General features: G+C 33.4%; 2 protein-coding genes across 4 annotated transcripts in view; one reads left to right on the top strand and one right to left on the bottom strand.

Moving 5' to 3' along the window:
* The window catches only part of Mgat4a (alpha-1,3-mannosyl-glycoprotein 4-beta-N-acetylglucosaminyltransferase a), a 225,010-nt gene that overhangs the window by 7,165 nt on the left and 193,800 nt on the right, over window positions 1-24,045 (bottom strand). The gene's annotated exons all lie outside the window — the stretch shown is intronic.
* LOC140448422 (uncharacterized) lies at window positions 5,454-7,964 on the top strand. Its single transcript, XM_072541506.1, has 2 exons — window positions 5,454-5,958; window positions 6,148-7,964. The coding sequence occupies exons 1-2, from the start codon at window positions 5,783-5,785 to the stop codon at window positions 7,820-7,822; spliced, it is 1,851 nt and encodes a 616-aa protein (XP_072397607.1). The 5' UTR covers window positions 5,454-5,782; the 3' UTR covers window positions 7,823-7,964.

A 24,045-nucleotide genomic window follows, 5' to 3' on the forward strand; every position in this document is an offset into this window, starting at 1 on the left:
GACCCGCGTCAAGAATCAAGGGACCATTTGGGAATTAGAGAAATTCTAGAAATGAAGCGAGAATCTAATAAATGTGCCTAATGTCCTAAGAAAAAGATTAAAAAAACTCAGACAAAGTGTTGCAAGTTAAATTGTGTAAAACCGATCTGTAAGAAACACACAAGAACTTTGTGTAATTTCTGTTGGGAAATAGAGTAGATGCATTCATTATCTTTAGATATATACATTACCTTTAAAATTTTTGATCATTTCGTATTCATTTTTCGTATTCGTATTCGTTATTTCTAAACTTTTGGTTTATAATATTTTATCACGTTGCTTTGTTAAATGAATAAAAATATTTTGGTTTATGAGATTTTCTATTATATGTAAGTAGAAGCCATTGTAATTTTATACATGCTGACATTCACTCTTTCTCGAAATAAATGGAAGTGATGTATGTGAGGGATACGCTCACACGCGTGCAACTACGTTAAAATAGATGACGCGTGTAACGGCGGGTTAATAAGAATTAACCACAATTTCAGTTGAAAAAACGTTTATTTTGACGTTTCGATTTCCACTTGGATTTGATCTGACCATGTTGATTTGATCAGACATGATTCCACAAAACTGTATTTATTCTTTTGGCAAACGGCGCCCAACGTTACTGTTGCATTGAGAAACTTTGGATAATAACTTTATTTGTGTTAACTTCACTCTTTTTTGTCTAAATTTATCTATGTTGTTGATTGCTTGATAAATATCTTTATATTTAACAATTTTCTAATGTTACACAATAATTTATCTTATTAGAAAATTGCATTGAACTTTTATCTTGGTATGACCGGTAAAATAAAATTCAGTTTTGGCTGAACGTTGTTAAAACCTTCAGTCATCAATGGGGTGCCGATGAAACTACTTTAATATGAGTCTAAAGATCCCTCATCCGATCTAAGCTCGACCACAATGCAATCCAATGAACCTTCTCCCAACCTAAGACGACAATCTCTTCTACTTCCGTATGCTGCATCAACATCGGCAAATGCTTTTAATTTCCAATAACAATATCCAACACCTTATCATAGAACCTATACCTCAATTAATTTATCCACTACTTAAAAATATTGACTTCCTTCTGACTAGTTCATTTCCTCTACCTTTACTACCGCCCTGGGTTAAAAATCTTCCTTCAATAGACACCTCACTCAACATCTTTAAAAACATGAATCTTCCAATATCCTTATAAAGAAAGCATTTTTAGAAATTATACAAAGAAAATCATATGATTTAATTCTCTATACCGATGCTTCTAAAACTAGCACTGGTATTGGCTGTGCAGTAACCACTAAACATAAACTGTTACGTATAAAATGCAGAGTTTACACAAGTGAACTATATAGTATTCTCTTGGCTTTTAAATGCATCTCTCATCAAAACAGACATATTGCCATTTGTTTAGATTCCCTTTCATCTACCCATTCAGTAAATACAATTTTCACTGACCACCCATTAGTTCAAAACATTCATGACATATACCAAAATCTCTCTGCTCACAATGTAACAGACGCTCTCATATGGCTGGCTTCTCATACTGGAATTACAATAAAACAGCAGATTATTTTCCCAAAGAAGCTACCAACCATAGTACATACTGGAGCTACCCCAATTCAACTAACTCAAACTCGTTTTCAAAAAGTCAGTAGAGGAGACTTGGTAAAACTTATTGCAAAAGAGTAAACAAAACAACTCTTCATGAAATCCAATCGTTCATTGGTCATCTCTCCCTGGACTTCCTAACTAGAAGAGAAGCATTGATTATTAGAAGACTCCGAATTAACCACACCAAACTTAGCCATGGTTTCTTGATGTCCTTTGGAACTCATCCAACTTGCCACCATTGCAATATTTATCTGACTGTTAAATACATCCTCACCGACTGCAAACAATTCAATAACCTGTATAAAGCACTGGACTTGAAACCCACTCTTAAGGAAATGCTTAACAACCCTACAGAGATCATAAAAACTATACAGTTTCTAAAAATCGCTCAACTCTACCACAAGATTTAACCTAATAGGCATTAGTTAAAGTGATATAATTATTATTTGTATTCCGAAAACTATACAGTTTTCAAAAACCGCTAAACTCTACCAGAAAGAAGATTATTATTTATTATATATTTAATATTATTGTTCCTGTACCAATAGCCATAGTTGTCGAGGTACTTTATGTAAATGTGTTTGCTGACGCCAGTTCCAATAACTCCTGATCTTTCCGTCTTACTTCGCTGATTCCGATGATGTCCCATTTTATATTTTTAGTTTATTTTTTCAGTTCTACAAGTCTGGATTGATTTGATAGCGAGCGGCAGTTATATATTCCTATATAAAGCGTTGTTGTTTTATTTGGGTAGCGGTTTAGATTCCACATATTCTTAGCATCCTCTGCCCAACTGGCTTAATCCCTGATGATTTGAATGTGAAATGGGTTGGTAAGGGTTCGCTTTTGTGTTTCCATTATAAGGCGTCGAAACCTTCACAGTTTCACCCTCCTTCTTCTGCTATATAATTCTCTCATAATACGTTATATATTGCTGGCGATTACGCGACTTGTCTTCGTGGACGCAGGAGATATGATTCGTTGGCAGGGCTGTCTAATTTTTAGATCAGCTATGACTCATTAGTCACTATTAGTTAGGCATTTAACGGAGACTTTAATGGTTTGCTCTTACCAGTAAATAAAAGAACAACCCTTCCGATACCTACACGAAGGTTTAATAAATTGGTACCAAATCTGTAAAAATCACTACATATGCACATGATTGACTATGCATTAATAGGAGCAAGCGGCGACTTATGGAAGTGTTTTGATCAAGAAAATTGATCCTAAGGCACAAATAAGAGGACTTAAAATACGAGAATAAAAAATCTAGTACATGATCCTCAAAGATACACCTGACAATAAAAATAATTATAATAGACAACTGTAACATCGAACATGTACCTTCACATAACTGAGCACAGAAATAAATCAAAAGAATTCATAAGTAGCCATAAGTAGCGAAATTAATGACTATCTACAGAATATTAATTAGACCTGTAGTAACCTATGTTGTAAGACCTGGGTAATGACAAAAACAGATGAAGAACAACTCAAGGCATTCGAGAGAAAGATACTGCGAAAAGTATAAGGCCCAGTGCAAGAGAAAGACAACACATGGAGAATCAGGAGAAACGACGCGAGATTTGTTAAAAGTCAGAGATTGTCATGGCTAGCAGCTATCTTGTCAAGAAGATACAAAATTAACAGAGAAAATATTCCAATGGAAACCGATATGAAGACGAAAAAAGGAAGACCTAGAGATGGTTGGAGCACGTGGATGACGACCTGAAAACTATAAATTAAAGATGATGGAGGAGATTGTAAGAGGCCTGAATGGAACGACATAGCCACACAGGTAAAGACCCATCCAGAGTTATGATGTCAAAACAAAAAGAAGAAGAAATGTAGAAGGATAAGTTTATGAACATTAAAGAGCCCTTAGAAAAAATATTAAATTAGGCTATTATTTTGGATAAAAAATTTAACACCCTTTAAAATGATGTGCCACTTGATCCGCTCTAACAGGTAACATTCACCTTAGCTAGAGGGCTACAAATAATCTCTAAGGTACCCCCCCTTAAAAATTGTTAAAAAAATTAATCATTTTTACGATTTTTCCTTATTATCAACGGGAATGAAGATATTTACGAAGGTTAGTTTTCTCATCCTGTATACTTCTTATGATAGAAAATCTACAAAAAGATTTTTATTTATAAATATATAGAACTCAGGAAGATGACAACAAATCTCTGTACAATAATTAATAATGATATTTATAGAAACTAGACTACATTCGAGCATGCACGTTTGCCAAATTATAATGAGCTAATATATTCTAAAAATATGAACTTACAAAATGAATGCGTTATTTCAAAACCCAACAGGTCATTCGGCTCACAGAGATTCTTTAGTGTTTTACCGAAGTAATAAAAAATATCGACTATGAAGTTTGATCCAGAGCTAATGTTTGAATGTTTGTTGTACATAAATGCCCACTATTTCCCAGTTTTTGCTGTAAGTGAGTTAGCAATGCTTGTAGCAAAACATTTAAGTGATAAAAAAGATACTCCAAATTTAGATCAGGATGCAGCAGTTTGTTTAACACGACATGTTTGTGAATTAATGAAACTTGTAATGTTTCAAAGGTTTAAATATACACATAAAAGTAAGTATTATTTAAACATTGATGAGTTATGAGACAATATTAAATTTATTACGATAATTACAAAAAAATTATTAGTTTCTTTGAACAATAACATTTTTCGAGAATATCACTTTTGATTTATTTTGGTTTTTATTTGTTTGTTTAACATATTTATCGTTAAAACACAATAATTATGCAAAATAACTAAAAAAAATAGTGTACAAAATATGGTACAGCAGGCATATAAAATACTAGTAGGTTTGGGTATAGTATGAAACAAAACATTTGTTTTGAATCACCAAAATGGTCTAGTCGGTTATAGCGAATATCGACGTTTTCATTGGCCGATGAACTACCTCGAGAATAGGAAGCAGATTTCTTATTTTGTTGTAACAAAGATGTTGCAATGCGTCTTTTAAATGATTAGTGATCCAATTTTGTAGGTAAGTAACAGTCTTAAGTTGATTGTTAGCATCTCTTCCATGTTACTAAAATATTCTCCTGCGAGGAATGTTGACATAACGACTCAATATTAGAGTTCCCAGAAAAACTTTGACCTCATACTTCCAAATTCCTTGTTGGCGATTTTTCTGTGCAGCATATCAATTAAAGTGTGTTAGTTTCACACGTTATAATTCCTTATCAAAGAAAAGTGACAACAATTCAAGGGCTTAGAATCATATTCTGGAAAATGTGCAGAAGATCAATGCTACATTAATCTTCTTTCTGAATATCTTCTTTTACACACTTGTAGATTCTTTTCTTATACAATCTACCTGTGCTTTTTTCTCTTAACTCTGATAATGAAACGTTATCTTGAGAATCGGATAACAATGTGCCACTGTCATTATTTTGCTCATTTATGTCAGCAGGAGCTTATAATTTCAAGCCAGGTACTAGATTCTTCATCTGTTCATCACATGCATTTACTGGAGGCACCAAAGTCATACTGTCTATATTTGCTACTGAATTTTCATGATCCTCTCAGAAAAAACAGAGAGATTCTTTCTCCTGATGCCAACCAATATGTAGCTTCGCCGTTTTAAAAAAAATTTTAAACTATTTGTCCTTGTGTCGTGTAGTGTAATGTACAATCATGCAACCTCTTCTGTCTACTGCTGGACATAGGTCTCTCCCATTTTTCGCTACTTTTCACGAATGGCAACAAGAAGAAATGGCAACAAGAAGCACAGAACCGTGAAGAGTGGCGATAGTTTATATATGAATCGCAAACTGCAGAAAGGCAACAAGTCCAATATGTACGAATTTTGTGTATTTTAATAAAATTGTTTCCAGTAGCAAAACGCAACGTTTACTACAAAAAGGAAACACGTCCGCATATTAGTATTGGCATGGCAACGCTTTCAATATTCTATTTACTGCAGAAAAGAAACTAGTCCAGGACACGTTTTCTTTCTGCGGTAAACAGTTGCGGCGCTAGAGCTGCGTGGCAAATATTCGAACTATCCTCACAGCTGAGTTTAGTCAGACAATATTGTGCTGTATTTATTGATGATTGTTGTCGTCTTCACTGTGGTTAATAATTAGATTAAAATGAGTGGTTCAGATGAGGAATGGGGAATGGGAATAAACAAGAAAAGAAAAGGTGTTACGAATGATGACAAATATAAAAGGAATATAATAAAGAAGTCTAAAGTAGCTGGACAAGAACATGTAAACTGGGTTGGCAAAACTGTACCAGCTAAAAAACCAGGCTCAAATTTTTGCAGGTAAATATTGTTTTATTCATTGTTGTTAATTTGTACATTTTGGTTTAAATACGATTTTACTGATACTTTAATCTTGTGTATATTTCGAAGTAATATTAGGCTACTAAAACCTAACCTCAAAGTCATTTACTTATCTCCAATATCTTTTTCTCTAAATTACTGTTACAATAAAGTCTTTTGTTGTTTCAGTTGCAAATCCAATTGCCTTGGAGTTTTCACTGAAAAAGATATGATTGAAATATTCGCCAAACTACATAACATGACAACCAAAACGGAACAGGACATTTACATCCAATCTGTTATGGAAGTTAGTCAGATTGCAAGGGAAAGACCCAGGTCTAGTTCGTCAACCGCGAAACCCAAGGCTTTCAGTGTGATTTATTATGTAGTACACAATGGAAAGCGTACAAAAGTATGTAAAAATGGATTTATGAAAACCTATGGATACACTGCAAAGCAGTGTTACCGTTTGTCCCATCTATTGCAACTAAATGAAACAGCAACTGACAACAGAGGAAAAAACGTTTCAGGAAATGCAATACCTGGGTCCGTACTATCTAAATTAAGGGCCCATGTAGAATCATTCCCCACCAAAGTACATCACTATACAGGAAAAGAAAAAAAGTATTTTTCAGCTAATATGAATTTAAAAATCATGTACGACATCTTCATTAAAAAAGAACATAGTTTCCTTATTTCAACATTAGGAACTGAGAAAAGGCTCTCCTACAAGTTTTTTTCGACATATTTCAAGGAAAACTACCCTTCTATTGGCTTTGCCCAACCAGTTAAAGATGCATGTGTTACATGTGAGGAACTAAATTTAAAAATAAAAAGTCCTGTTTTGAATGAGAATGCAAAGCGAGTAGCTGTCGCCGAGCTAACAGTACATAAACGTAAATCTAAAAAGTTCTATGCATCACTGAAAGAAGTGACCACGCAGTGTGTCAGTATGCCTGAAAAAAATGTTGGTATCTGCATAGATTTTATGGCCAACGTATCTCTACCTTGTATTCCTGTGCAAGATACCTATTACCTTAGACAGCTCACTGTAAACGTTTTTGGTGTGCATAATCTCGCGACACGGGAATGTACAATTTTTATCTATCATGAAGGTGAAGGGGGTAAAGGCTCAAACGAAGTTTGTACTATGTTAGATTGGTACATAAAAAACAAAATTGGCAGTGGTGTAAAAAACCTTTATCTGTTTGGGGACAACTGCGCAGGGCAAAATAAATATAATACTGTGATTCGCATGATGATGTACTTGTGTGAGATAAAAAAGTTTAATGAAGTCAAACTAACCTTTCCTGTTAGGGGCCACTCTTTTATGCCAAATGACAGAGATTTTGGCATCATCAGAAGAAAATTAAAGCAAGAAGAACGATATTATACTATTAATGAGGTTGAAGAGCTTATAATGAAATCATCCAAAATTGACGGCAAATTTTCTGTTATTAAAATGACTGCTCATGATTTCATTGACTTTAGGTCATGGTGGCCCCAGTTTTATAAAAGAACCTGCCTAAGTGATGATTCGTATGGCAAAAATGTCCCAAGAAACCAAAAAAGGGCTTTTGCCATATCACAATACAGAGAAATGACTTTTTCATCAAAGAATCCTAACACGGTTCAATGTAAGATGAACATCGGCGGCTTCATAATGGATGAATTCAAACTACGGAATACAGTACAGCCAATTCAGGCTCCTACTAGAAGAGCATATTCAATTGTACTTCCAATTAACAACAAGAAAATGGAAGACCTGAAGAAAACATTGGTATACATCCCGGAAGAAAAAATTAATTTTTGGAATCCGATTTTGTCATGGCCAATTACACCGGCATTAGCAGAAGAAAACTAAAAACTTGAACTGAAATTTACTTCAAAGTTTTAATTTATGATTTAATTGCTTTATTTCATGTATAGGACATTGTTTTATTTCATTAAAATTAGTTCTCATAAAATATTCTGTTTATATATTGATTGTTTTCCTTAGAACTTCTTAAAGTTTTTTGATTACGGCAAAAAGGGAACATGTCCTTAACACAAAAAAATTCTCTACCCTCTCCTCTTAAAATATTTAAATATTTTATAAGTCTGTAGTAGTCCAGAATGCCCAATCACATAATCCTTAAATGCAAAAAAATTAATACCAGTAGTGTGTTTGAGTTTACCAAGTTTTTTATCTCTCCTGAAAAATTGGCAAACTTGGACTTGTTGCCTTTCTGCAGTTTGCGATTCATATATGTATATATATATATATATATATATATATATATATATATATATTTATATAGTTTATAAACTATATAAATATATATATATATATATATTTTTTTTCTTCTTCCTATGCCGTCCCCATTAACGGAGGTTGGCGACCACATTTTTAAAAGCTTCTCTGTCTTTTGCAACGTGGAATAATTCGTCTACAGTCATGTTTGTCCAGTCTCTAATATTTCGCAGCCATGACTTCCTCTTTCTACCTATTCCCTTTTTGCCATCGACTCTACCCTGCATGATGACCTGCAGAAGGCTATATTTATTATTTCTTAGTATGTGTCCAAGGTATGCAGTCTTGCGTACTTTTATCGTTCTCAACAATTTTTTGTCTCGACCCATTCTTCTCAGCACTTTCTCATTGGTGACCCTGGCAGTCCATGGGATTCTCAACATTCTCCGGTATATCCAAAGTTCAAAGGCTTCAATCTTTTTAACTATTTGCGCTTTTAGTGTCCATGTTTCTACCCTGTACAATAGTTGCGACCAGACGTAACATTCTTCAAACCTCAGTCTCAGCGCAATATTCAGATTTTTGTCACAGAACAATTTTTTGAATTTTAAGAACGCTGCCCTTGCGATTTCTATTCGTACCCGGATCTCTTGGTCTGGATCTAATTCTGTGTTGATGTAAGCTCCCAGATATTTATATTTTGTCACTCTCTCTATTTGCTGTCCACCAAGAGTTAGTTGTTCATTATTTATTGGACTCCTTGATACTATCATAAATTTGGTCTTATCTGTGTTGATGTCAAGTCCCATTTGAATGCATTCACTATTTATTGCATCTAGTAAAGTTTGTAGATCTTCTATACTCTCAGCCATAATTACCGTGTCATCTGCAAATCTCATGGTGTTTATGATTTCTCCACCAATTCTTATTCCCTCTTTTCTTTCCCATAAGGCTTTTCTGAATATGACCTGTGAGTACACGTTGAAAAACGTCGGAGACAAGACGCATTCTTGCCTAACCCCTCTCGCCCACCACCTATATATATATATATATATATATATATATATATATATATATATATATATATATATATATAGTTATATATTTAACTTGCTACCTCACTTGTACTTAGAGATTGTTTGGTAGTGGAAAGGTCACGAGGACTATAGCCACCCCCATACAGTGAATAACACATAAAATACAGTGTGTTGGAAAAATTATTATTGATCCACCCACTTTTATGGAGTTCTACAGTTTTTGGAAAAAATGTTAGAGTAGTAACATTTATATTTTCCTCATAGCTAGTATTTATTTCGACAGTATCTGTATTTAGTTCCTTAACTAATCGATTTTTCTACACTGTAAATTTACGAATTTTACAATTTATGTGCCTTGTATTGTTTTTTTAATATTCTCTGATTTACACAGTATAATCTCAAATTTTTTTATTTTTTTTTTCAGAATTAATTACTTTGTTCTCCGTCTTTCTAACTTTTATGACAGTGGGAACAGTTTATTACAACATGAACATCCAACATCCCATTTTACGGTTAGAGATCGTACTAAGTTGTTTAACAAGCCTTTTGGTAGCTACTGAAATATTTTTTGGGTGTTGGTATTTAATGCCATGCTATAAAAAAGTAGAATATTTTTAATAAAATTTAAAATAGTGCATAATTTTTATTTTAACCTTCTCTATTCTAATTTTAATGTTAATCACGACGGCAAACGAAAATTCCTACGATACTTCATAAACATAACATCAAGATTATTGGTATTTTAATGTATATTGCACAATCAAAACTGCATTTTATGGGTTTTTATTTATAACGAATATTTAAAGATGTATTTCGACATCCTGAACGAGGAACTTATAATAGAGACTGGATTATGTGCAAAATGCATATATATATATATATATATATATATATATATATATATATATATATATATATATATATATATATATATATATATATATATATGTATATAAATATTTATAGTATCCGCAATCGGTCTGTAGTCTGTAGGAAATAAAACTATTTGTTTTATATCGCATAATAATATCCAGCATATGTCTCTGTCTTTCATTTCTCTATTGAGGCCTTCTCTCCAACTAAGGCGGGGTCTTCCTCTTTTTTTTTCTACCGTGAGGGGTCCACATTAAGACTTGTTTTGGGAGACATTCTCTGTACATGACCGTACCATCTGAGTTGTTGGATACCAATATCGTCTACTATTGTATGTTTTACTTTTATAATGTCTCTTATTCTGTTATTCGTTACTCTTTCTAGTCTAGATTTTCTAGCTGCACGTCTCCAGAAATCCATTTCCGTTGCCTCAAGTTTTCTCTTGTATCTTTCTTTTATTTGCCATACTTCACTACTGTAGGTAACTATACTTTTAATGATTGAGTTATATATCTTGTGCTTGTTATTATTAGAGATTGATTGATCCCAAAAGATACTATTGAGAAAGGAAATTGCTTTTCTTGCTTGGTTGTTTTTTTCCTCAATTGTGTCGTCTATGTTGCCTTCTTTTGTGATGATCATACCTAAATATTTATATGTGTTGCAATGTTTGATAACTTCTCCATCTTCAAATATGAGGTCCTGTTACTTTCCGCCGATACACATATACTCGTTTTTTTGGATATTGATTTCAAGTCCCCATTTTTTATACTCCTCGATTAATTTTCGAGTCATATACTCAATATCTTCATAATCTTGTGCTATCACTAGTTGATCATCTGCAAATGACAAAGTGTATATGCTATTGTTGTTATTCGGCATTCCCATATTTCTACATTTGCGCTTCCACAGTTTTAGAGCTTGTTCTAGATAAATTTAAAATAATTTCGGGGAGAGACAGTAGCCCTGCTTAAGGCTTTATTCATTTGGAATCCACTTGACAGATTATTTCCAACATTGGAATTGGATTGGTCCCATAAAATGGTGTTTAACATTGCAATGGCTTTTCTCCCTGACGTATTTCTCTCTCTTATGGCTTTGTCTAATGTTCCATCTTGTGAAATAGTGATACCTAGGTATTTGTAGTCACAGCAATGTTTTATCGTAGTATTATCGTCTAATATGAGATCTTTTTGTTCTGCTCCAATGCACAGGTATTCGGTTTTCTTTTTATTTACTTCTAGACCCCATATATCATATTCTTCAATTAATTTTCGTGCCATATAGTTTAAAAACCTAGAAGCATTTGAAATGTGGTGTTACCGACGTATTTTGAAAATATCATGGATGGATCGCAAAACAAACGAACAAGTTCTCGAACAACTAGGAAAACAATGCAAAGTTTTAAATTCCATAAAAATCAGGAAATTGGAATACTTGGGCACATCATAAGAGGTGAAAAGTACGAACTACTAAGGAATATAATGCAGGGTAAAATCAAAGGCAGAAGAAGCGTAGGAAGACGTAAAATCTCGTGGCCACGCAATCTCCGTGAATGGTTTGGATGCAGTTCAATTGAACTATTCAGGCGCGTAACCAACAAAATTATAATTGCCAGAATGATTTCCAATCTCCGATAGGAGCGGAACTTAAAGAAGAAGAAGATAGTTTAAATCGTCATAATCTTGAGCCATTATTACTTGATCGTCTGCAAAGTTAAGCGTATATACCATAATATTGGTGAGCGGTATCCCCATTGTCCTGCATTTTTGTTTCCATCTTTTTAAAGCACTTTCGAGGTATATTTTAAATAAAGTGGGAGACAAGCAACATCCTTGCTTTAATCCTTTTGATGTTATAAATCCCAACAGTAGATCTACCTGCCCTAAATCCTACCTGTTCCTCAGCCTTTAAGTCTTTATATTCGCTTTCTATTCTGTTTTTAATTACTTTTCCGTATATTCTACTGATCGAGTTTGTCACGGCAATGCCTCTGTAAGTGTCACATTCATCCCTTCTGCCTTTTTTGTGTATAGTGGATATGAATGATGTCTTCCACTCCTCTGGAGTGGTCATTCCATTAATGTAGTTTTGGAACAGTTTGGCTAAACTTGTATATAGTTTGGTTGTATCGTGTTTAATTAACTCTGCAGGGATGTTACCTGGACCCGGTGCTTTGTTATTGTTTAGAGATCTACATACATCTTCCACTTCTTTTGTTGTTATTCGCATGGGTGAAGTTAAAATATTAATATTTTGTGTTCCATTGCTGTCTTTAAATTGTGGTCTATCTTCCCTTAGGAGTTTCTCAAAATATTGGTCCCAGTCATCCATTGTTATTGTTGACACTATGTCTCTCTTCTTATCTTGTCGTAAATATTTTAATACTCTTCAACTTTCTGAGCTTCTTCGTCCTCCTAGATGTGAATTTATTATGTTACTCTTTTGTTGCCATTTGTAGATTATTTTATCCGTTATATTCTGTGTATTTAGGAATTTTTGATATTGGTCTCTTTTCTTCTTTATTTCTTGTTCTATTTCTTCGTTAAAATTACAATCTGTCCAAATTAAATTCTTCGTTAATTAAAATTACAATCTATCCAAAAATAAAGAATAATTTGTTTGTTTAAACAGCGTGTAGGAGTCTCTTCCAGCGTAGAGTTTCTTTTCTTTATTTAGCAACTGTAAATGTTACTAATTGATTATGAATAGTTTAATTCAAAAGAATGTAGGTTGAAAGCAATAAAATACAATTACAACTACATATCACATAATTAAGGTAGAATTTAAAATGCACTTGGTTTTGCTTAAACCTTAAATCTGTTTGGTAGATCATTTGGTTTAAAACGTTTCAGCCTATGTACTTCATTATTGTCATCGAATAACCGCTTCGCGAGTACATACATACATACATACTTTTATCCGTTCACCATATTCGACACTGTAACTTATTACACCTTTTTTTACCAAAGGCACTTCCATATCTTTTTTTATTGAGGAGGATGTAATATACCATGGAGCATTTACTATAGACATTAAAGCTTTATTCTTGAAGCGATGGAGGATTGCAAGATTAGAATTGCTGGCGGTGCCCCATAGCTGTATATCATATGTCCATATCGGCTTGATGATCGCCTTGTATATAAGGAGTTTGTTATCAAATGTTAAATTAGAATTTCGACCTATCAACCACTACATATGTCATAATTTAATGCCCTGTTGTTTTCTTTCGGTAAATATGTGCTTCTGCAAGGTTAGTCGTTTATCAAGGTGGATATCTAAGTACTTGCATTCACCTCGTTTAATTGTAAAGGTTACATGTGTTGACTTGGTCTTATTTACTCTAATTCGCCATTTTTTAGCCAAGTTTCTATTTTATTTAGCTTTTTTTGTAAATTTTCTGATGCTTTTAGTGAACTAGAGTCTATGGCCAGTATTGCGGTGTCGTCTGCAAAAGTAGCAACTTCTGTGTTACTCTTGGATGGGAGTGCAGTGAACATTAGGAATAAATTAGGTCCTAGTACGTTTCCTTGTGGAACGCATGATTTGATAGGGTGGAGCTGAGTGTATTCATCATGCTGCTTTACCAGGAAGTGTCTATCTCAAGGTAGGATTTTATGAGTGGAAAGAAAGGATATGGTAATTGTTTCTTTATCTTATAAAGTAGGCCTTCATGCCAAACTTTATCGAAGGGCTTGGATTAAGATTGGAATCAATCTTATCAATAGAAGCTTTTCGAATACCTTTGATAGAATCGCCATCAAAATTATAGGTCTATATGATTTTAGGTCTTCTGGTTTTTTTCCAGGTTTTGGGATAATCTGTGAAATTACCTACCGATTGACTCGGAAAATAGGCTGTTTTGATGATGGCGTTAAAAATGAACTGCAGATATTTGAACCCTTTTATTCTACAATCTTGCAATCACTTGCCTGTTATCAAAACAAACTCTAGGGCTTTTTTGATCTAGTCTAGTTAAAGCGGGCCTTCTAACTTATATTTAATTACCCTATATGTCTCTTATTTTAGGACAATATTGTTGTGGTTGGTTTAGCTTTTTTGTTGCCTTCCACAGTGTAAGGGTAATCCTCCTTTGTTTTTGATTTTATTTAGTAACTTTGGCAGCTCTGTGTAGTTTTGCTTTATCACTTGCGTATCTCGATATTTGTCATTTTTTCGTAGCTACCTTTTATCGAGTATTTTTTGTTTAACTGTAGGGTCAAAATTTAGTGTAGTCAATCGTCGCGGTTTCTGATCACGCTGCTTTCTGTATAGCTGTTCTGAATTCTTTTGTTGCATCTTTTATTTATTGTTGCGTTTTTAATGGAATTTGCAGATTGATTCGTGCATCTAAGTGTTCTCTAAATTCTACCCAGTTTGTTTTATGGTTATATAGAGTTGTTTGCTTTGGTTTTTCAATAACTTTATTGGACAGTGAGGTTATGATTGGCGAGTGATCCGAGGATAAATCTAGAGAACACTCAACCTGAAAATAATTTTGCTGATTCCATTTATGATCCAAAAGCCTAGTAGATCCGGCAGTTTTCTTAGATCGCTGGACCAATAGGTTCGTTGGCTAGGACTTAAGTATGTTGACTTGTTAACTGATATGGCTGCAAGTAATTCCTTGCCCTTAATTGTTTAGAACCTCATTGTGTATGTTTAGCGCTCGAGTGTCCACCAGCTATATATCTATTACCTAACAATCTAAGAAATTCTAGGTATTGTTCCATTTTGCTGTTGTTTTGGCGGACACTATATGGCAGATATTACTGTTGACCCGTGAAGTTATAAATGCAAACTGTTATTGCATGTAGATAACTTTGTTTATATCCTTTCATCGTTTGATGTTTGATATTTCGTTTACTTATTAAAGCAGTCCTTCCATGCGCGGTTCCATCTGGATGGTCGGTATGATATGTGTCATAGCCTGGTATTTTAAAATAGATTTTATTTGGACCATGTGTTTCACTTACAAGCATTATGTCTAAATTATTATTTTGTTTAAAAGCACGGAATTTTAATTAGGTGAGTCATTTGGATATTTTATTGACGAGAGTAGAAATCAGATTGATCATTGTACCCATTTGATTTATAAGTTCTTTCATCATGGATTTTAATTCTGACATATCATTAGTTTATTGTACAGTTAGATTAGATGTGGTGTGATAATTTATTTGGGGTGCGTGGTTGTGCTCTGTGGGTATAGATGATTCCTGGCTGAAAGCATATAATTAGATATTTTGATGTATAGGAATAGCAGTATATAGCAACATCCATTAAAATAAAAAGTGAAAGTATATACAGTGTGTAGAAAAAGTGTCATTTTATTATTTTTTCTGAATATGCTTAAAGTAGAAAGGGGAAAATCAAGTCTTCTAAGAAGTTTGATTGGAAGCAACAATCAACTAAAAGTTATCGACAGCAAAAATATTTTGTGCACTATTTGTGATAAAAAGGTAAGTTCTCTATTTCAATAGATTTTTAAACTTATTAAACTTCCTTACACACACACACACACACACACATATATATATATATATATATATATATATATATATATATATATATATATATATATATATATATATATGTAAGGAAGTTTACGTAACATGTAAGAATATGTCTGCCGCTATTCACGGGTGAGAAACAGTTCCGTAACATCGGGACTATCCTGTTTTCTCAATGATACTTCCACCATTTAATATAGTTTTTCAAAATAAATACTAAAAGTAAATTCATAATGAAAAGTATCTCTCTAATGTGGTTTGTAAGATAATACAATTATTAACTCTAACTAAAACCACAAACTGTAAAACAATATAATTTTTTTTAACACATAGGAGGCGTTTCGACATCTCTTTTATCATCAGCTATAAATGTAGGAGAATTTAAATGATGTATAATTAAAGGAAATTAGCTAGATTGTCAGCGCCATAGGAAATAATTATTAAAAAGCACTGCAAAAGTCCGAATGCTCTCTTTTGGGTAGCTCTCCAAAATGGTAGTTTATTTTTTTGTTTAAAATCTTCTCTTTAAAACAACTTTGCACCAAATATATGAATTTTAAAAGCAAAACGATCCTTAAATTGAAATATATTATTGTCACAATTACTCTCGCAGATAACTTCTAATTCTCCTCATTTTGTACCTGTCTCCTCGGTCCCCTTGATTCTTGCAGATTATCCATTACAGAGAGTAGGCTGTTTCTCATGTAAACAACTTTTGTTTCTTAAACTGTAGGTAGCATATTGCAACCACATTAGGGGTATGAGAAATAAATTACTACCTATTCGGTCCAGTCATTTCGTCGGAGTATGGCATTTAACTCTGGCTCTATTAGACTATTAAAAAAAAAAGGTTCCTAATAGAGAGGTAAATATTAAGCGCTGTATGTATTTTTTAATGCCACATCTTAAAGGCATAAAAACATAAAAATTAAAATTTTGTTTAAAAAATAAAAAAATATATTTGGAGTGACTTACCACTTAGGAGTATTAGATAACAACCTATTTCTATACCTACAGAATACATATGTGAAATTTTATAAAAATCCGTTCAGCCATTTCGGAGAAGTATGGCAACTAACTCTGTGACACTAATATGGCTATTTAAAAAAGGGGTGAGTAATAGAGGGGTGAAAATTACGGGCTGTATATATTTTAATGCCATGTCATAAAGACATAAAAATAGCAATTTTTGTTTAAAAAATAAAAAAAAATGTTTGAAGTTAACCGCTCTTACATATTAGGGATATGAAAAATAGATCACAACGTATTTAGACCTACAGAATACATAAGTGAAATTTCATAAAAATCGGTCCAGTCGTTTCAGAGAAGGAAGGTTTTACATGGCAACAACATGCGGTGTTCCCAGGTGGTCATTCATCCAGATACTAACTGCAACCGACACTGCTAGACTTTCTGTGATCGAAAGAGAATCGGTATATTCAGTGTGGTAACACTGTTGCCCAATCAGTTATAGTGCGATTTAAAATAACAGAAAAACTGTTTTTGAAGTCTTTCCGTACAATTTTTCGGCAGAAACCTTCTCCTGATAAAAACAAACACAACAAAAAAAGAATTATCTAATTTGGTGAAGTCGTTCTGAAGTGATGCCCGTACAAACATTTCGGCGATTTATTTTTATCAATATTCGTCATATTTTCATGGTAATCTAGCTTTGAATTTTTAATGTTTTTTGCCGATAGTAAAAAACTTTCTCCTCCAAGCCAGCCATTTTTGGGTCTAATGTTCAGAATAATTATTCGCTGACCTCTATTAATTGGATAATTGGGTGCACACTTAATAGAGTCGTCTGTCCAACCTTTTTGAGCAGTATTGTGGGTATCGAACCATGTTTCATCCAGATAAAATATCGGTCTTCCTCCATCTGTAACTTTAGATATAGCATCCAAGTATTCGTTTCTCCAGTTAATAAGTCGAGGGGAATCCATTATTGATGATCGCTTATTAATTTTTTTTGTATCGAAAACCAATGTGATTCAAAAACCTTGATAAAGTTGAAGGCGAATACTTAATAGAATAGTCTTTAACAAATTAATCGTAGATCATACTAAGCGTTGAAACTAGGTTCTTTGAATAGAAATTATAAACTGCTCTTCTAATTACCTCAGCGTATTTTTCATTTACTTCTTTATATGTAGAAAAGTCACTCCGCTTTTTACGAGGTTGAATTCTATCTGTAACAATTTTCCACACTGTTGTATATGGCATCCTTGTCAATCGAGATGTTGCCTTGATGAGAAATTTACCGTCTTCTGGATTTGGATTATCTTCTTTTACTGTTTGATAAACATTCCTAATAATTTCTTTGGCATCATCAGATAAATGTAATCGTGTTTTACACTTAGCACTAGCTTCACCGATTCCTGACATTTTACTTGAATAGTCGTGACCTAATCACCGATCTAAATGCAAGACAATAACTGCCTGAATGTGCAAATGTCAAACTTAAATATGTTTGCCCCCTTTCATAATGTTTTATAAATTATGTTTTCTAGATAAATAAATCATATCTAATTATACCTAAATACCTATTTGCACGAAAATTATAATGTGTAAAGCTATAGATTAATAATAAGAGGTATAATTTATCTTTAACTAATACACTTCGATTTTACTAAGAAAGTCCATTTTATTTAAAATGAAAACAACATAAAACAGATAATATTCTAACTCCACAAAGTTCAAGTAATGAGTCCGTTGAACATTAAAATTATTTCTGATCGTTAATAATAATTGATTCCAAGCAACTTAATTTCAGATGAGTAAGCAAAGATGACTGATTCGTGTATAGCAAATTCTTTTTTTAATACGAAGCATTGTGTAGAAATTTTAATTTTAACAATTGATTTGCACTGATAGGTAACGAATCAGTTCTGTAAATAATATAAAGTCCGGTCCTACTAAGCTGTTCCAAAACTATTGCTACCCGCTGTAAAGACAATTGAGGGATTATTAACATCAATAGGTGTTGTTCATTATTATAATAATGCGGTCGACTGGGTCATCCCACCAGCCCCAGACCAAATTTCTTATATCTTGAACCAAACTATAAGATAATCTACATGAGTAATCTGAGATTATTAGTATTAAGAGGTTAAAAATACATATTTGAAATGTGAAAGTGGAGTTCTATTTTGTAAATAATGTTGACGGGTCTTAGAATAAACCAATGTAGTAATGGTAAAGATTAAATCAAAGGGGGATATAGTAAATGTAATAGGGTTGTAATATAAATTGTAATATTAAAAATTTAAAAAAAGTTATTATTAGAAAAGTCGTAGTAATGAAAATGGTACTTAAGCTTTTCTAAAGTGCAGTGTGCCAAGTGTGTATATTTGTGAAAATATTGTTAATGTAAATGAAATTGTTTAATGGTTAAATTAATAAGACTGAAAGCGAATTAAAATGTCTGATTTAATTTGAAATGAGATGCTTACGTAACGTAACTAAAATCTAAAAATAATCATGAAAGAAAGATTTTAAGATGTTCCAGTAGTGAAGGAGCATAAAAGATATGTGAATTGAAGAGTTAATAGGTATTCGATGTAGGTTATATGTGACAGGTATTGTTAGAGCTACTTATTAATCATTAATTTCAGTTTCGGTTTTATATACCCAATATGTCAAGGACTTAAAAAGCGTTCAATGTATCGAAAGACACAGGTCTTTTGACACAACTAGGCCTGTTCTTAATGTCTTTGAAGATTTGCAAACCTTCGTATGGATCTAGCCGTAATAGGTTGATTTATGCCATATGTCATAACATGCTAACAACTTTGTTAGTTATACATATTCGCGGAATTTTTTTAAATAATATATTTTTGAAAATGATTTAAGGGCTATAAAATTTACCGTAAGAGAAAGTAATAAGCCGGCTATTGTTTGTGAATAGTTTTCGTTAGACAGTATTGTTGCTTGAGTTTAAAGAAGCGCATTCATGAAATAGTTGTGCGGCCTTGGAAATTACCCAAATTCAAAAGGTATAATTTTAGATGCGATGACAGATTATTACTAACTTTTCTATATATATTTTATTATCCAGTTTTGTCATGTAGAACATTTTTGTATCATTACACATTGTGAGAATTTAAACATCGCAATAGCAAAAAAATGAACATTCTATTAAGATTTGGTCGTATATTATTTTAAATTATTAAATAATAGAGGAGAAGGTACAAATATGGGTTATGCTACTAATATGGGCTATGGACACTGTAATATGGGCTATCACAATTAATATAAACTACACACTACTATCTATACGTCAATAGCTTGACTAGACACTCTTTAGTCTAAAACTAAAATAATGACTAATAAAGCTTACAGTGACCTAGGTCCAGTGACCGTTGCAACAATCACATGTTAGTGTTAACGCTATTCAAGAAATTTTTCAGGTATGTTTTTATTTCAATTTTTTTTTTCGGTGAAAACTAAGAATAAAATTAATATTTTATCACACATCGTAAGCGAAAGGCTGATATTTTCATAATATTTTCGACTTTTTCTTTTAATTTGTGTTGCGTTTTAGTTATTAATATTTGAATATATGTTTGGTTATGTTGCAATATGGGCTAGCGTGGTGCTACAAATATGAGTTAGCCCATATTTGTATCAGTTTAGTCTACAGGGTTTTTTCCTTTTCAGAATGCCTAGAAAAAGTATTGTAAGTCTAATACAACGATGTAAGTCCTGGGATCCAGATAGCATAAAATCTGCTATTCAAGCTGTAATAGATAAAACGATGGGTACATTAAAAGCAGTTAAAACTTATAATGTCCCGAGATCGACAGTACAACGGTTAGCAAAAATGACTGAACTGAGTCCAGATGAAGCAGTACTTAAGAAACTGGGAAGAGGAACTATTCTTGGCCCAGATTTAGAAAAATGTTTGGTGGACTATATCCTTCAAATGGAAGCGAAATTCTATGATTTAACGCGGACTGATATCAAACGAATGGCATTTAATCTGGCTGAATCAAATGGATTAAATCATCCCCTTATGCAGTTAAAAAAAGCTGGTAGAGGTTGGCTAGATTTGTTCTTGGCGCGTCATAAAAATACCAACTGGAACGTCTTTTGGACGGGCAGCTAGCTTTAACAAAGATAATGTTCAAATATTTTTTGATCATCTGGAAAAAGCATATGATAAATACAATTTTTCCAGTAATCAGGTTTACAACGTAGATGAAACAGGCCTAACCATTGAGCAAAATAAAATTGCAGCAATAGTGGGGCACAAAGAAAGAGACAAATCGCATCGCTGACTTTGGCTGAGAGATGATCATTAATCACTTTAATTGCATGTGTGAGTGCTGGAGGGAATTTATCTTATCCCTTATCCCTCTGGAACTTATCCCATCCATGTTAATCTTCCCAAGAAAGAATATGAATGTGCAACGCATGAATAACAAATTAACATAGTAATGGGCGATCTGAACATATTAACATAGTAATGGGCGATCTGAACGCCAAGGTAGGTCAGGGTAAAGTTGGAGAAAATGTCGGTGAATATGGCTTAGGTAACAGAAATGAAAGGGGTGACCGTTTAGTTCAGTTTTGTCAAAGTGAAGATTTAATAATAACTAATACATTCTTTAAATTACCCCCAAGGCGACTGTATACGTGGACGTCACCTCAACACACTCAAGAAAAAGTAATCAGAAACCAAATAGATTACATAATGGTGACAAAAAGATACCGTAATGCCGTGAAATCTACTAAAACTTATCCTGGAGCTGATATCGGATCGGATCATAATTCAGTAGTATCTGTGATAGAAGCTAGACCAAAGAAAATAAGAAAAACCATCATCCCATCGTTAGACTTAAGCCAGCTAAAAAGTGAACACCTACGACAAACAGTGCAAGAAGAAATAAACACCAGCCTCAGAATAGCAGAAAGTCAAATCTGCAGAACAGACAACATAGATGAAAAACTTAAGTTTATAAACACTGCAATAAGAACTACGGGAAAGAAACACCTAACCAGATCTGCAAAGAAACACAAGGTATGGATGACACCAGACATACTAGAACTAATGGATGAAAGACGTAAAATGAAAAATAATGCACAAAAATACAGAGAGGTTGATAAGAACATAAAGCAAAGAATAAAGAAGGCCAAAGAATTATGGATTGAAGAACAATGTGTAGAAATGGAAAACTATGAAAGAAAATATGACACATTCAATGTACATAAAAAAGTAAAAGAAATTACAGGAACTCAAAGAAGACATCAAATAAGTTTGCTTAAGAACAAAGACGGAAAGATTATTATAGATTTAACAGAAAAAATTAATAGATGGAGCGAATACATGAGAGAATTGTTTAAGGACAACAGAAATAACATTGTTCAGGTAAATGGTGAAACGGGATCTGAAATCCTAAAATGTGAAGTAGAAGCGGCACTTAGAAATTCCAAAACTGGAAAGGCAAATGAACCTGATGAGGTTCCTACTGAATTGCTAAAGCTCTTGAATGATGACTCAGTAGGTATAATATTGCACTTCTTTAACACAATATACAAAACTGGTATTATACCTCAAGAGTGGCTGTTGTCTACATTCGTTACACTGCCAAAGAAATCCAATGCAAAAGAATGTTCAGAACATCGAACAATATCCTTAATGAGCCATCTACTAAAGATATTTCTAAAAGTCATCCACAACCGAGTTTATCAAAAGTTGTGATTATTAGTGATACACAGATGGTGTTCAGAAAGGGATTTGAAAAAGCGTTTGACAGAGTACGCCATGATAAGCTAAGAGACATTCTTGAAAGAAAGGAAATAGATAATAAAGATCTGCGAATAATTCTCAATGTATATTGGAATCAGAAAGCTAACATCAAAATAGAAAATGAGATATCACAAGCAATAGAAATACGTAGAGGAGTACGACAGGGATGCATTTTGTCACCGTTGCTATTTAATGTTTATAGTGAAAGCATCTGCCAGGAAACCCTTTTGCAAGCAAACGAAGGAATCGTAATCAATGGAGAGGTTGTAAATAATATTCGATACGGAGACGACACTGTACTAGTCGCAAGAACAGTAGAAGAATTACAACGGTTACTTACAAATATAAATATTGCCTGCAACAATTATGGCATAAGTATCAATATCAAAAAAACCAAGTATATGGTCTTCAGTAAGAACATGACACAACCAGCACATATTAGTATAAACGGCATTCAAATTGAAAAAGTATCAAGTTACAAATACTTGGGTACTTCAATAAACGAAACTGGAGACCAAAACAATGAAATAAAAAGACGTATAGAAATTGCCAGGGCCACTTTCATAAAGATGAGCAAATTCTTCTGCAACAGAGATATAAGTATCCCTCTCCGATTAAGAGTGCTAAGGGGCTACGTATTTAACACGCTATTATACGGTGTAGAGACCTGGACTCTCAAGCAGAACAATATAAAAAATATTGAAAGTTTCGAGATGTGGTGCTACCGTCTAATGCTGAAAATAAGTTGGGTTGAAAGAGTTACAAACTTTGAAGTAATGCGAAGGATAGGAAAAGACCCAGAAAATTTGTCAACGATCAAACGAAGAAAACTCGAATATTTGAAACACCTGATGAGAGGACATAAATATGCATTACTTCAAAATATAATGCAAGGAAAAATAGAAGGAAAACGGAATCCAGGCCGTAGAAGAATGTCATGGTTGCGTTATTTGAGAGAGTGGTTTGACTGTACCACTAATGAACTCTTTAGGTCAGCTGTAAACAAGGTCAGGATAGCCTTGATGATTTCCAATATCCGATAGGAGTGGCACAACAAGAAGAAGAAGAACGCATGAAAGGTACTCCTCCTGGATCGATATCAGCCGTTCATCCTAGTGGTTGGGTGCAGTCTAATTTATTTACACAGTGGTTTAAACACTTCATAGATACCGTTAAACCCTCTAAAGATTTTTAATTCATTTCCTTTTGTGTGGGTCCAATCTCTGATGTTTCGTAGCCAAGATTTTTTTTTTTTCGTCCTATGCCCCCTAAGCCTTCAATCTTGCCTTCTAATATTACCTGGACCTGCTCAAATTCCCTATGGCGCATTATGTGTCCTAGATATGGCGTCTTTCTAATTTTGGTAGTATTGACCAGATGAGGGCGTGTGTTCATTGCTCTCAGTACTTCTTCATTCGTAGATCTGCTGGTCCAGCTTATTCTTAGCATTCGGCGGTACATCCACATTTCAAATGAATTAATTTGTTGACGTCATACTGTTTAAATGTCCAGGTCTCACAGCCATATAGTAATACAGACCACACATAACACTTTAGTGTTCTCAATCTTATTGAGATTGATAGCTTGGGGTTACAGAGCATTTTACGCATATTCATGAAACCAGATCTTGCTATTTCAATGCGTCTTCTAATTTCTTTTGAATGGTCTAGTTGACTATTT

This window comes from Diabrotica undecimpunctata, chromosome 8 (genome assembly GCF_040954645.1).
Source record: "Diabrotica undecimpunctata isolate CICGRU chromosome 8, icDiaUnde3, whole genome shotgun sequence".
NCBI lineage: Eukaryota > Metazoa > Arthropoda > Insecta > Coleoptera > Chrysomelidae > Diabrotica > Diabrotica undecimpunctata.